Here is a 15,234-nt window from a genome sequence, read left to right as displayed (position 1 = left end):
ATATATGTTATTTTATTTAGAGCCGTCATTTTTCTACCTCATACTGCTGCACCTTCAGTTCTTTAATTGTATATGTAGCAGACCTTGCATTGAAGACAATAATAAAGAGTCTCGACTGATGTGTAGGGTTTCTTTATTCAGGTCACATCCAGGATCATGACGACTTTCTTTCATAAGCCCTTACAACACCGTGAAAACTATATATAAAAAAAAAGGGATACAAACATTTCATAAAACTAATTTCCACAGCGCGTACAAACAACTCATGAATGAAACTCGCTGCGCTCTCCAAGGAATGCAAACAAAGGAACTCCTTTCTTCTCATACGAATAGAATATCAAAAGGTGATTGTCCGTTCGTCACCATCAATATTATAAAAAGAATGTATGGACTGACCGGGACAGCGCACAGATTACAAAAAAGACTCAATCTTATATGAAAGGCCCAGGGACGTTTTAAATTGTACGCCGGCTGCCATGAAAGCCAAGCTGATCATCAAAGCCGCGGGGCCGCCCACCGGACCTTTTCAATTTACCGGTCAATTTACAGACAAATAATATTAAATGCATACTAAATACAATATATACGAAAGAAATCACAATTTTAAGACACATCCAAAGAATAACCAGCTGACATTATACTCATATACTCAACAAATCCCATATTATCATAAAGAAAAAATATATCAACTAGGCAAATTATGACTCAATATGGTCCTTTACAGTATATATGTATATGTCAATATACATATATACTTGTTATTTACTGTTTGCTATTTTTAAATCTGGGTAGAGCGAGCGAAATAACAAAATTCCTTGTTGGACAATGTTCAAACCTGGCCAATAAAGATGATTCTGATTCTGATTCTGATTATCTTTTCCACCCATTTTCCCATATTTGGATAAACCAAATTTTGGCAGTCAGGTCTTCCTCCATAGGTCTAAAAAGCTGGCCTCAAAAACTGCTCTTACGGGTGACATCACAGAGTTTGTTTGTTTGTTTGTTTGTCTTATACTCACATTCCTTTGTGGAATGTTAAATATGTTAAAGTTTTGAATTGAACAGTTTGCTGCTTTAAATTATATTTTGTTTACATAAGCTGTTGTGCTATTGTAGAATCCACTAAGAAATCATCAACTTACAAAAAAAAAACGAGGCATAATTTTAAAAAAATTGTTGCCTTAATGTGCTAAAAAATTATATAATGTATATAATATGCTGCTACCAAAACTTTGATAGTGGTAAAAGATGCGTGGCACCATATGAGGACTTCATCTCATCATAATAGCCTCCATATTACTACCTACATTTACGTATTTTTCATAACAGGGGACCTATTATGAAAAACACGTTTTCTCTTGCTTTAACATATATAAAGTGGTCTCCCCTCAGCCTGCCAACTCAGAGAAGGAGGAAAGCAACCAAATTCTGCAGTGTCTGTACAGCCGCCCGGATGAGCCATCCAGTGTGATGTGGCTTCTACAAGCCGTTCAGATTCTGCTCCCTTTCGTTACGTGACCAAAATGAAAACCATGCCCACAACTACCGTGTCCTTCATAACTGCATGCGAGCGTCGACTATCGCGTCGCACTGCGTGACATCGGAAACTCTCTGTCCATCTCCTTCCAGCCAGCTGCCACTTTATTGAGGTTTTTGTAGTGAAATGAGGAGGTATCATAGAGATAACTTCTCATTTCAACTAACTGGATCAGCCGTTCCTCATCTATGACTCCTACAGCGCTTTCAACCGGCTTTCAACGCGAGCGACAGGAAGAAAATTGAAGCAGGGCGTCCAACAAATGTTCAGCTCAAAACGGCGCGCTGCACAGCGCTGCGTCGATCGCGGCCAGTTAGGACAGTCCAATAGAAAATAAAGCAATGGAATTGATTTTGTCGCTGACGCTCGCTCACATCGCATCCAGTTAGGACACGGTGTTAGGACACAGTAACTCCGCCAGCCGGAGCTTCCGCCATTTTTTCATAGCGGCAGTGCCGATCCTGGCTCCCAGGGGGCCCTAAGCAGGAATCGTGGCAGCCGGCAAAGCCATCCTGTGGCCGCCGCCGGCCGGAGCGATTTGGGCCAATTTGGGCTGATTTTGGCCGGTGTTTTTGCAGGGTTTCTCTCACCTTAAAAATCCATATTCAGAGTAGGTAGACAAACACATCAGAATGAGGTAGAAACATTTATTGAATATTACACCAAAACTCCAGAGAATGTGGTGCAAATCTTTCTCAGCAAACTTTCTTTTTTTTTTTTTTTTTGCTTCTGGGGAGGTTCCTGGAACAACATATTCTGAGATTGGAGTATGTGGCCAAATACAGATATATGTAATACTGAGGCTCTTGGTCATAGTTTGAGAATCACTGACACTGACATAAATAATAAACAGTTAATAAACTACACCACCACACAACATCATTCTCTAAGCCAATATCTACCGTATCTTAATTACATGATGACATAGTAAAATATAAAAAAAATGGTGGAATTCCTCTTTAAAAACAAAAACACGACATTGACGTTACTAGTCTGCAACACTGCAAGTTGCATGGAAGTCACGTTGGCTGGTTACCTGACTGTTGTTGACGCAGCTCATCATTCCGTTGCTTCTTTTTCTTTTTTTCGCACCCTGAAGGATATATCCTTTTCATTTTGCAGTCTGCAGTGTTGGTGTTACTGTTACTACTGTAACTCTGAACTAGGTTTTCTTTTTAGCGCCAGCTCGGTCGCCGGCTCGTAAACGTGAACAAACAGCTGCTGGCTGCTGCACCGTGCACGCATGAGATTGAACGTCAAGTTACGTTTTTGGATTCACAACGCACCACTGCGCAAATACCGTAGCAGCAGCTGTGGCGAGGGGTCTGTCTGTAGTACTCAGATAGTGGGAGGATCCTATAGTACGTTCTTTGCCTAAACTCCGCAAATTCGCTCAGGCAATTGGGGGCCCCTGGCCGTCGGGGGCCTTACGCAATGTGCGTACTCTGCGTATAGGAAGGGGCGGGGCTGCATAGCGGTGTATCGCGTCATTCAGGCAGCCAATCAGCACAGTGCCTCATTATCATAGCCTCCCCGCCCACTCAGAATCCCGCATAGATAATGAGGTTAGAGCAGTGTCTCCCAACCTGGGGTCCGGGCCCCCCCTGGGGGGGCGCCAGAGATCTCTGGGGGGGCGCGAAACTTTGTCTGCTTTGAGGATATGCAGGTGTACAAATTATATTTACACATGTTAAATAAATAAAAAATCCTTATAACACACCTAATGGAATACAATAATTCAAGTCTGTATAAACCCACTTAGAAATATATTTTGCTAATTTTAAAATACAAAGTTATTTATCAGGATAAAAACTTAAAAACGTATTATTATATCATTATTCAACATTTAATCATACTACTACTCCGACAGGTTGTTAAAGGAAAAATGTAAAAAAAAATGTTGCTCTCATTAAAAGAGACATTTTTCAGAAATATTTTTATGTCCTTTCAATTATTTTTTTGTGCGTATTTTATACACTGGTGACACAAAAGGAAGGTGAGAAAAACAAAAAAGTACAGGGTAAACCAAAGAGAAACGTATCAAAAAAACATAATTAATGTTCATTTTTTCAATTAAAGTTTTGTAACAAATAACTTTTCTCTTTTGCTGCTAGTATGTACGGGTCGGGGGGCCCGGCTGGTCTTAGACATAAGTAGGGGAGGCTCCAAGGAAAAAAGGTTGGGAACCACTGGGTTAGAGAATGGGATGATAAAGACATGGCTCAGAGGCTGAATTTCTCATTTATTTAGCAAAAACAATCAAAAGCTTGTTTTTAAGACATTCAATGCCTGTTTAAAATAGGTGTTAAATTAAAGGTAAACTGTGTAACTTTGTTATTTCAGCAGTGTTTTATCAAAGTGGTAGCCCTTTGCATTACTCAGTGCCATTGAAGTAGCTCTCACTTTCAAGAAGGTTGGTGACCCCTGGACTAGTGGACCTCTCCAGCGCCCTCCTCGGTAGCCCCGCCCACATTGAGCGCTCAGATCGGTGATTGGCTCCCGGGGTTCATTAGGCCCCGCCCCCTGGTGGAGCCAAACAACAAAACAGCTGCAAGAAATACACAGAGACTCAATGGGAAGTTACTGCACGATGTCATAAACTGGGGGGAACATATTTTTACAAGTCGTTATGTCCACGAAAAGTTGTGAAAACATCTACAGAGTGAGAATGTGGAAGCCCAGCGGGGGACCGAGACTCCCCCTCGGTTCAGCCGCCGCCGCGGCCACCTGCCTGCTGCTGGCGGGGATGCTGCTGCTCTCCGGCGGACACCCGGCCGCCGCTCACCCGGGGCAGCCTCCGGCCGCGGGGAAGAAGGGCGCGGATGTCTTTTCGGCATACATTAGGAGACTTGCCCGAGAAAGGAGGGCCGTGAGCGGCCCCCCGCGGAGCAGCCCCCCTCCACGGCCGCTGGAGCGTCTCTCCCAGGCGGACCTGTTCATAGCGGTGAAGACGACCAGGAGGTTCCACCGGCACAGACTGGAGCTGCTGCTGGACACCTGGATCTCCAGAAACCTGCAACAGGTGAGGACCAAAACTAACTACCGCAAACTCTTCAATGTGACTTGGTCTCATGGGAGAAAGGATGTGGAGTTTCATGTTTGATTAAGGCTGATAAATCAAGGCCTGCCAGAAATATATTATAGATTATGAGTAAAGGTGCTACAGCACCCTTTAAGCTGGGACCAGTGGCTCTTTTTTTTAACACTATATTTATTGACATTTTTTTCAATTATTACAACAATACAGTTATACCTGTTCATAAAATTATTACCAAGTAATCTACAGCAGTTGTTTGTTTTTTCAAATCCAGATAATATAGAACATAGAAGGAAATATAATTTCAAACATCAGCATGCAAGGACCACTCTTAAGCAGATGTGTACATCGGTTGTGGGAGTAAAACTGTGGAACTCTCTACAAAATGATTTAAAGGAATGCACAAATTCACTTAGGTTCAAAAAAATGTATAAAGATAAAATATTTAAGTTATATGATCATGAATAGACTGGGAATTAAGCAGTATTATTAATATCTGTGGTTGGTTCTATTTAAGTGTCTATTTAAGTGTATATTTTTGTAAATATTGGTTACATTGACTGTTCTTTTTGTTTTGGTATTTAATAAGGGGCAGGTAACATAAGACTTGTCTTCATCCTGCTCCTTTTCGGTCATGGGTACTGTGTAGATTGACCATCATGCATGAAACGAAATAAATAAATAAATAAAATGCATAGCAGACATAAGTCCAGTCTGGCCCTCGGCAGGAGGGTCCCCCCTTTATGATCCTGGTCCTGCTCAAGGTGTCTTTCCTCCTAAAGGGGAGTTTTTCTTGCCACTGTTTGGCTTAAGGCTTTTCTCCCACTATGGGAGTTTTTACCTGCCATTGTTTATGTAATAATTGCTCGGGGGTTTATGTTTATGTTCATGTTCTGGGTCTCTGGAAAGCGTCTGGAGACAACTTTTGTTGTATTAGACGCTATATCAATAAAATTGAATTGAATTGAATAAAGATACAGAGACAAAAACCACAACGACATAAAAAAACATCACACACAAAACTCAAAAAAAAAAAAACCAGAATCCTCCCTACATTATCATTCAACAGAATCATCCAGTACAGTTCCCAATGGATTACTTCTCATAAAACGCATGAACTGTCCCCAGATTTCCCAAAAGTCAGATTTCCCTTTCATGGCATATGTCAATTTCTCTAATGCAAGACAATTTGAGAGTCCTTTGTACCATTGCTTGATTTGGTCTGGTCTGGTTTGTCTGGGTTCTTCCAAAACAATGCTACTGTATGTTTAGCCTGGAGAAGAGAGTACGTTATCATACTCTTCTTTTTACTGTTTATTTTGAAGTTGTTAGGAAATATACCTAAGATACACAATTGTGGACGAATAGGAATATCTTCTGAGATGGGACCAGTGGCTCTTTGATGCTCTCAACCAGCAGTGACTTGTCAAACAGAGATTTGGCTCCTTTGGGGTGTATTAGTTGGAGATCTGAGGACTGAGAGATCAAGACTTTGATGCTGACACAACACAAGAAAAGAGTCAAGAGGAGACTCATAAAGCAAAGTTTCTTGTGATACTAACTTGTTTTAAGCCCTAAAATCTCAACAAGAATCAACTTGGAGCAGTTCAGAGTTGAAATAAGATTCTTTGAAATAAGCCCCAAACTGATCTCAACAGCTACATTGTGGTTTTTGAGCTGAGATCGCAGTCTGTTTCCTAATTACAAAACACTGTAGTCACCACTTTTACTTGGAGTATTATCAATTTACAGCTCACTGCTTTCTAACTCCTCATTTAAAAGGCAAGCACTTTCATTGTGATACAAATTGAAACCCAGTAACCCAAATACTTTCCCACAGGAGATTTAGCTTTAAGTTTTAGACTGTTATGTTCAAGTGCTCTCAAATTTAATCAAATGAGTATCAGAGGAATGTGTTGTTTTTTTTACTTGTTATTCATGTAAATCTTCTGCAGGTATGATTGATTTCCGTGTCCTTTACTTATTTTTTTTTCTGCCAAAGTGGCTCACAAGATCCAAGGCTGCAAAGCACTCTCCCTTTTTAAACTTTTTTACTTATGAGACTATTTTTTTTTTCCCTTATTGCTCAAAAACTACACGTTTAATCTGCATCCAAGTGTCTGCCAGATGAGTTGGTGGTAACTGACTCATCCTTTCAGCTCTGAAAGTGAAAAAAAAAGGTATGTGAGGTTCAAGACTAAAACTGTAGTGCTGAAGGACAGGCTGGTACAGGAAGAGTTTAAGCACCGGCCTCGCAGAGAAATATTTCAGATCAAACGCAATGGACAGACAGCTCTTTGGTCTGAACCACAAGGGTAACTGAGTCAAAGGAGCATCTGTTGCTTTAAAACACATGGGGCAGCGGTAAACTGCACCCAGCAACATCAAAGCTCATAATCGAAGGCAGACGTGACTGTGGATTGCTCAGCGAGCATCCTGATTTCCATGTGAAACTCAGTGTTTCAGGAAGAACTCACTCAAGCCATCCCATGCTGGCTGCAGACTGTTCACATGTAAATAGAGTTTGTTTCAGGGGAATGGCCCGGCATGCGGTGGCTGTGTGAAACGCTCCTGAATCTGCTCTCACAGTCAGGTGTCTGCAGCCCTACCTGTTTCTCAGACACGCCTCCTCACAGTCACACTGCTGAGTAATGGAAATACAGCAGCACACACAAACACACATTCTCACTGTTACTTTGATAAACACACCCTTGGAACGTTCTCATGGGAACTTATGCCTGATCACAAGGGTGAACATGCGCACACACACACACACACACACACACACACACACACACACACACACACAGTCACAAGCACATATCACTTTCTAATGGCTTACTATTGCGACTGTTTCCTGTGTTATAAAGCCCAACTCCTGATGACACACCACCCCCCTCCCTCAAACATGCATTTTCTCCTCCCCCACTGCCTAGCTCAGTCATATACTGGTATGACACACACACACACACACACACACACACACACACACACACACACACACACACACACACACACACACACACACACACAGATGCAGAAGCTGACTCTGACAAAAACTCACAGCTGGCTGGACTCAGCCCCCCTTTCCCGCTGGCAGTCATGTGATCACAAAGTTCTTGAACCAAAGACTTGCTGTCATGTTTGTGTTGCATGGCGGGTGGATTAAAAAGTGGATTACCTGTGAGTTCGATCTTTTCATCAGGGAGTACGCTGATGTCAGAGCATTGTTGTGATGTTGTCCCTGTCCTCAAGCACCCAGGATGTAAACTGAAACAATGGCTGTCAGGTTCAAGTTGTGCCCTTTTGCAATAACTTCATGCAAATTAGATACCGGTAAATAAAATGAAAACTATATTGCATTTAAAGATAGATAGTTAAATACATTTTAATTCAGTCTGATTATAATCTAGTTCTATACTATCCCAATTCTTTTCCCGATTGATATATAAAAAATTAGTGTGGATCTTTGAAATTCAGCTTTGCTTTCTAGGGCGCAGTAGCGACAGATGCAGAAGGACCAGCCTCTCTGGACACCACTGGCCAGGCATACAACATTACAACCTTAGCACTTTGAGATTTTCAGTAATGTAAAGTGCATTATAAATAAAATGTATTATTAGGGCCCGAGCACTTACAGTGCGAAGGCCCTATTGTATCTGTAGGAATTTTTTTTCTGTTTTTTTTTTCCTCGTTTTTTTTTTCCTCCTTCTTCCAACGAAAGGAGGGCCTTTTTGCCCCCCTAAACGTGCCCCAAAAGTCACCAAATTTTGCACGCAAGCCAGGCCTGGTGAAAAATTTGATATTTAATGGTTTGCATTAATGGGCGTGGAAAAATGGCTCAACAGCGCCCCCTAGAAAACTTTGGGCCTCAAGCCCCACAATACGGTTTGACGTACATGCACGAAAATCAGTACACACCTGTATCATGTCGCAACTTAAAGAAAAGTCTCTTGGAGCCATGGCCGAAACCGAACAGGAATTCGGCCATTTTGAATTAATCGTGTAATTTTGGCGAAATTTATGCCATTCCTTCGGCCGTTAATACGGCCCGAACCGTAACGTGCACCCAGGTGTGTTATACATCAAAATCTGCGTCTCGACCCTGCGAACATGCGCATTACTTTTCTCAGTCAAAAGCGTTACCGTGGCGACTATAGACGCCAAAAAGCACGTTCCCCCTTCATCTGATTGATCTATATTTGATAGTTCCTACTTTCTGCCATAACTTTTGAATGGTTTGATATAGAGAGTCGTGGGTGGTGTCATCGGCTAAAAGTCCAGGCCTGAAGACATCTACATGCAAATCACACAAGTGCTTCCACTGCAGCACGCCTGAACGTGCACAAGGGTGCGAGAGCCCGTTCATCGCTGCTTGCAGCTTTAATTATTATTATTATTATTAGAACCAACCAGTGAAAAGAAGCGTGTGATATAGGCAGAGTAAAAACCAGACTGTTACCAGAAAGACATCCAAAGTGGCGTTCAGTGGAGTAGGTACACTAGTGAATGACAGTTGTCAGTTTTTTTAATAAAAACGTATTGAGCTAATGTGTTAGTTATTAGCAGTTCTACAGCCGTTTAGGCTGTTTTGAATAGTGGCTCTGGACGTCCCGGTCTGAGTCATCACATAAGGCCCACCTCTGCCTGCCGTTGCAGTTGGTTCAGTGCATCCTATACCGGTGGAAATAGCTGTATTGAGGGGTACCAGACTCATTTAACCAGCAAGAACTTTGAGGTGGATGTGTATGGATGGTCAGGGCAGTTGCATCACATGCTGGTTAAGTGTCATGTCTGTCATTCTGAATTGTCAAGTTTCTCATTTGTCTGTTGCTGTATTGTTTTTTTTGGGAAGTGTAAAAGATGGATTTGACTGGGAACTGAGGTATTTTTTCACCAGGCTTTAAACATATGACAGGTTTGTTATTTGTTTTTCTCCTGTAAAGTCAGGTATTTTAACATGAGTGACCACAGGAGTGAAAACTCTCCTCTGGCGAAGCCTCAAATGGTTGCTAGAAGAATTTGAGCTTTTTGGGTACTTTTGGCTTAATTATTCACGCCTGGCTGCCACCCAATAGAGCCCCAGTCTCAATCTTTATCTTGAAGCTACAGATAGAGGCCACAAACTCATTATGAAAATGTTTACTGAGGGTCAGGAAGTCATAAAATCCAGTTAGACTTGTTTTTGCAGCTAAAGAAGTCACCCCATTCTTTCCATCTTAGAGAATGCAGGCTTAAAGCACTTCAACACCGCCACTTCACAGATTCAGAGGTTTTTTTTTCAGTCTTCCTTATTTATTTCAAATATTTATGATGTCTGGTCAACATCAGCGTATTAGCTCTGTGATAATCTTAGACATTTCACCAGGAAGTACATTTCACCAGGAAATCCCCCAAATCCTTTATTTGTAACATTACTTGGCACTTGTTTCAGAGATTTTTTTTTCTTTTCCACCCTTCACTTTTATTCTCTCTGGCTCAGCTTCTTCTTTGTGCTGAGCTGCAGAAGCACCATGCCATCCCTAAGTTTAAAGAATAATTTACACTTTGTATAAACAATAAGGCAAGTCCTATTATGCTCATCTGTCATGGTTGTAAACAGGCGTATTGTAAACCTGGGGGGCTGCAAATTAACTCTGGTGACATTGCTTCATTTATAAATCTATTGTCCTGGAATACAAAGCTGAAACAACAAGACTATTTACAGACAGTACAGTGTGTGCACCCAGGGTATGTGTCTGTGTTCACTTCCTGTGGAAAATAATGGGGACTACACAGCTTCCTGAATCCACAGTGACCCTCAGATCCGTCACTCATAACAAAAACACTGATAGAGACCCGCATACAGGGCCGGGGCCAGCTGTTACGCCCCTGATAGACTGCAGGCTCACCTTTGGCTTGGCCCCCATCCAGAGTCAGCACTGCTTGCCGTTGGCTTATGGAAACATGGGGGGGCTTTTCACCTGAAATCACAAACGGTGATCTACAAACAATGGAAGTGAAACCCAGAGAGTGGCTGTGTCACAGAGGTTTTCCTGATCACTAAAACCTGGTGTAAAAAATATGAACTTTCTTTATGTTCTTTTTTTTAATCTTTCCACAGACATACGTGTTCACTGATGGCGAGAATGAGAAGCTGAGGAAAAGGATGGGTGAGCTGCACGCTCTTAATGCACACACAGACACATGAGCAGTTTTGCTGAGTAGCTGCCGCGTTATTTGCTGCGTGAGAGGCAGGAAAGCACAAAGCCCAGCTGCTGACGGGGCAATACCGTCGCCACGAAGGGCAGGAAGTCTCTTATAATCAACAGCCCTTTCCTCTGCTTACTCATGGAATTGTTCTCCTTTCAATGAAGTATTCTTCCCACTATCGGGCACATTGTGTGATTAAGTTATTTATTAGGTGATGTCAGGTGGCTGCAGCACAATGTAACCAGACATTTAGGCAGCTTTCCAGCATCAGAGCAATTAAATAAAAGATATAATTTAGCTATACATTTATTTATTTTTTGTTGGACTCCTGCTTCTGTTCGTTGACCTTTTGTTTATCATTGATCATCAGGAGCTCATCTGATCAACACCAACTGCTCAGCGGCACACAATCGCCAGGCCCTGTCCTGTAAAATGGCTCTGGAGTACGATGCTTTTATAAACTCTGGAAAGAAGTGAGTCACAAGCAACGCCACTCGCTGAAGCATGTGAACGCACAGATAGCAGAGGTCACTGATTGTCTGTTTCTTGTGCTGCAGGTGGTTCTGCCACGTTGATGATGATAACTACCTGAACGTCGGAGCCCTCTTGAAACTCCTGTCTCAGTACAGTCACACGCAGGACGTCTATATCGGCCGGCCCAGCCTCGAGCGGCCAATAGAGGCCACGGAGGCACTCACCACCACCGAAATGGTAATTTGACCTGATCTTTCCAACTTTGGCTTGAATCTAAATGACCATATAGATAAGCTGTGTAGCAATTTAGGTTCAAATCTGTGTGTTCAAAGTGAAATCTGCCACATCTAAGCATATGTTACTAACAAAGTTTGGCCTGTGTAACTGTGGTCTAATGTCTTTTTTACTTTTGTGAGTCCCAACTCACATAAAAAACAAAAAAAAACCTTGAGGCTCCTTGTTTTACCCAAAATTCCATCCCACAAACAATCCAAATCATTTCAGTTTCCTGATTTGGTTAAAAAAAAAACACTAATGATCTAAAGATTATTAAAAAAAAACAAAAAACAGCTTTTTACCTTTCGTATTTCAAAATTTTAATCGAGGTGCCCTTTGAACAAAATGTTATTTTCGTGTGCAGAGGCAGGTTCGTTTCTGGTTCGCCACGGGAGGAGCGGGCTTCTGTCTGAGCCGTGGCCTCGCCCTCAAGATGAAACCCTGGGCAAGGTAAGCCCTCGCTCAGATAAACATGGCGTTTTTGTTTTAACTGCAGTATTCAATAATGATCTTGCTGTCCTTTCCACCACTAGTGACGGCACCTTCATGGCCACAGCTGAGCACATCCGCCTGCCTGATGACTGCACCGTCGGTTACATAGTGGAGGCGCTGCTTGGCGTCAGCCTCATCCGCTCGCCGTTGTTCCACTCTCACCTGGAGAATCTGGGACTGGTGTCAGACATACACAACCAGGTACACACTTACACACCAGTCTCACAGAGGGAGCAACTGGTATTGAATTAGTGACAATCTGTCCAATCACACTTGTGTTTATGTTGTCCTGCCATCAGGTCACTATCAGCTACGGCACTGTGGAAAGCAGCAGGAATACTGTTAATGTGAAAGGACCCTTCTCGATAAGTGAGGATCCCACCAGGTAAAGTTACTGAGTCAATCGATAAATAACTGTGAGCATTATTCAGTTATTTGACACTCTTATGCAGAATGTTTAGAAATAATATAAAATAGACAAACCAAAGTATTAAACCTTGAGAAAATAGAATGAATAGGCTATTGGCCCATGGTTTTTTTCATTGAATGACACACTACTTGGGATTGTTCAAAGTAAATTCAGTTCAGTCTAGTGGCACCTTTGGAAGTCTGTTTCGGGGAAATGTTTTGTTTTTAAAGCATGTGTACTACACTTGCACGTTATGTAAGCACCTCTCATTGTGCTTGTTCTACTACTATGAGTTTCCTGGCTTTGTTCATTGTGTGCACAACTTGCTGCTTTATTTTGAAATCTCCAGTTGGTGACTTCCAGGCATTGTGACATTTGCTTCCCCGTCTTTCTCAGATTCAGGTCTGTCCATTGTCTGCTGTACCCGGACACTCCTTGGTGCCCCAGTGCCTGGCGGCTTCAGCACCCATCCAGAGACAAAGAGGGAGGGATGAACTGATGTAGAGGAGCATTTTTACAGAGTCCTTTGACCACCCTTGCTCTGACTCTTGAAGAAAGTTGGAGACAAACGGCTGTAAATGTTTTCCTCACATCCCTCAGCCATCTGACTAGAAGAATGTCTTTAAAAGATTAAGTACTTTTGTTATAGCTTGATGTCTGAACTCTGAACCTGCGAAGTGTTGCTCTGCGTCAAAACACATCAAAACCACCAAAGGACAAAGAGACTTAAAGGTTGATGGCTTGGAAGTTAATAATAGGTTAATAATGGGTTAATAATAATGACATTTCAGTTATGACCCAATGAGCAACTATTTTATATAGGTTTTCATGCTTTTCCTTCGAGTTTTGCACATTTCCAGAATCCCCTCTTCTCTTCCTGTGCTTAGAAAGTCATCTTTGCAATATTTAATGTACTGCCCTCCGCGCTGTGGTGTTAATCTGTCATTTATTCAGTGCATGGTGATATTGCAGTAAGGAGGGTTCAGTCATCTGTTGGTTAATAGCTAACCTGGCCAGCCATGCACATTCACTACAGCTCTTCTGAAATGGGCCCAGTACTCCTCTCATTCACAGAAATTTACTCTGCTACAAAATATACCAAACCAACAAGGTAACAAGGTATTGGCAGCTTTAACGTGATGATTAATACAAAAGCATTTCAGAGACACTATTCATACGACCCTGATTTCTCCAAAATAACACATATCACCTTGGATTAATAAGTTTTAACTGAAAAACAGTGATTCACCAGTGTTTTTATTCAACTGTAAACCATTTTAATGTATTTTGTTGAGACTAGTATTGGTAACCACTTGCCCCTTGGAAACCAAAAGCAATCTAAAAGAACCAGGCTAACTCTTCATATTTTAGGGAGGAAAAGAAGTAGGATGGCTCTCCCGGCTAAACAATACCCATTCACTCCCAGAAAAATCACTCTTGTCAGATGGGTCTGGTACAAAACATACCAAAGACATCACATTTTTCGTTTCTCTTATTGGTTGTATGCCTACCTGATGGCGTACACAGGCAGTTTAATCTACGCTCGTTGGTACTGACCCCTGGAAATCAAATGCAAATGAAGAGGAGCCTGACTAATTCTCCTCATTGAAGAGGATATAGATTAGTATGGCTGTCTGGGCTTGTTTAAAGCATATCTAAGTGAAAAGAAAAACCAATCTGAAGTTTTATCTCCCCAACGACCAGTATTAACTTGTCTCTGAAGCATATAACGTAGCAGAGCACTCTGATGTTGTGTTTGTTTTTGCTATTCATCAGCTGATAAAAGCACACTAATAGAACCTTTGGGTATCGCGCCCAATTGAACATATTGCATGTCGATTACAGGTGAGGTTAATTAAAGGTCTATCTTTCTCTGATCAAGCAACCAGATTTCCTCAAACATTAATGCAGGATTATAATAGTTTAGCTTCACACTTTGAACTAATTGAGCAAAGCCTCTAATACGAAACATACTGAAGGATGTTACCTGTTTCAGGCAAATGGAGGGATTAGGATCAGAACATTGCTTAGGCTGTTTTTAACATGCCGCGCATTATCCACTTCAAGGTTTTAATGAGAAATGACTCATGTTGAGTCGTGTATTTTCTGTGCATTAAAAGCGGTTTTTCCCACAGTGCTGCATGTTGTAATGAACTGTGGCTTTTGAAGCACACATGCTTTCTCCAGTATCTGGATTGTATTCAGATCTATGATTAATAAAAAAAACATGTTTTTTAATCAAGTTTTTGTATGTGTGTGATTCTGAACAGTGGATTGTTTTGACAGACCTCGTCCCGCTACCTCTGACCTTGTTAACGAGCTGTTGAGCTGGACGTCTCACGTCTGCATCTTTGGGCCTACAAAAATAACACGCTCACCCACACTTGGACTCAAACACCAGCAGTCATCTTATCTTATCAAACCACATGGAAAGGCCTGCAAAGATAACTGCAGAACCAGAAGATAAGCAGACGGTGAGACGGTGTGTGTGTGTGTGTGTGTGTGTGTGTGTGTGTGTGTGTGTGTGTGTGTGTGTGTGTGTGTGTGTGAGTAATGAGCTCTTACTGTGAACACAGACACCAGGGGCCTGTACTACGAAGCAAGTTCAACATATCCAGGATATCTTTTCCTTATCCAGATTCACTAAGCGGGACAATTGCAATCACGCTAAGCGGTCACACGACGGTGGTTATCAACTCGGTATATCAACCCAGGTTTCTCCAATCTGGATATGAGCGCGTGCACATAAAAGGGGCGGTGTTTTCAGCGCATGACCAATCGCAAGCATGGAGAAGTCCGCTGTCAGAGCCGCTTATT

General features: G+C 42.0%; 1 protein-coding gene across 1 annotated transcript; it reads left to right on the top strand.

Moving 5' to 3' along the window:
- The first annotated feature begins 4,115 nt into the window (after positions 1-4,115).
- On the top strand, positions 4,116-13,447 carry LOC133442136 (beta-1,3-N-acetylglucosaminyltransferase lunatic fringe-like). The gene is made up of 8 exons (XM_061720092.1): positions 4,116-4,559; positions 10,678-10,726; positions 11,137-11,239; positions 11,324-11,477; positions 11,881-11,966; positions 12,050-12,209; positions 12,308-12,393; positions 12,814-13,447. Exons 1-8 carry the CDS (start codon positions 4,167-4,169, stop codon positions 12,914-12,916), a joined length of 1,134 nt encoding a protein of 377 aa, XP_061576076.1. The 5' UTR covers positions 4,116-4,166; the 3' UTR covers positions 12,917-13,447.
- Positions 13,448-15,234: the final 1,787 nt, after the last annotated feature.

Source organism: Cololabis saira, chromosome 1 (assembly GCF_033807715.1).
Source record: "Cololabis saira isolate AMF1-May2022 chromosome 1, fColSai1.1, whole genome shotgun sequence".
NCBI classification, from domain to species: Eukaryota; Metazoa; Chordata; class Actinopteri; order Beloniformes; family Belonidae; genus Cololabis; species Cololabis saira.
Note: the sequence above shows the minus strand (reverse complement) of the source record. Positions and strands in the feature narration are given on the sequence as shown.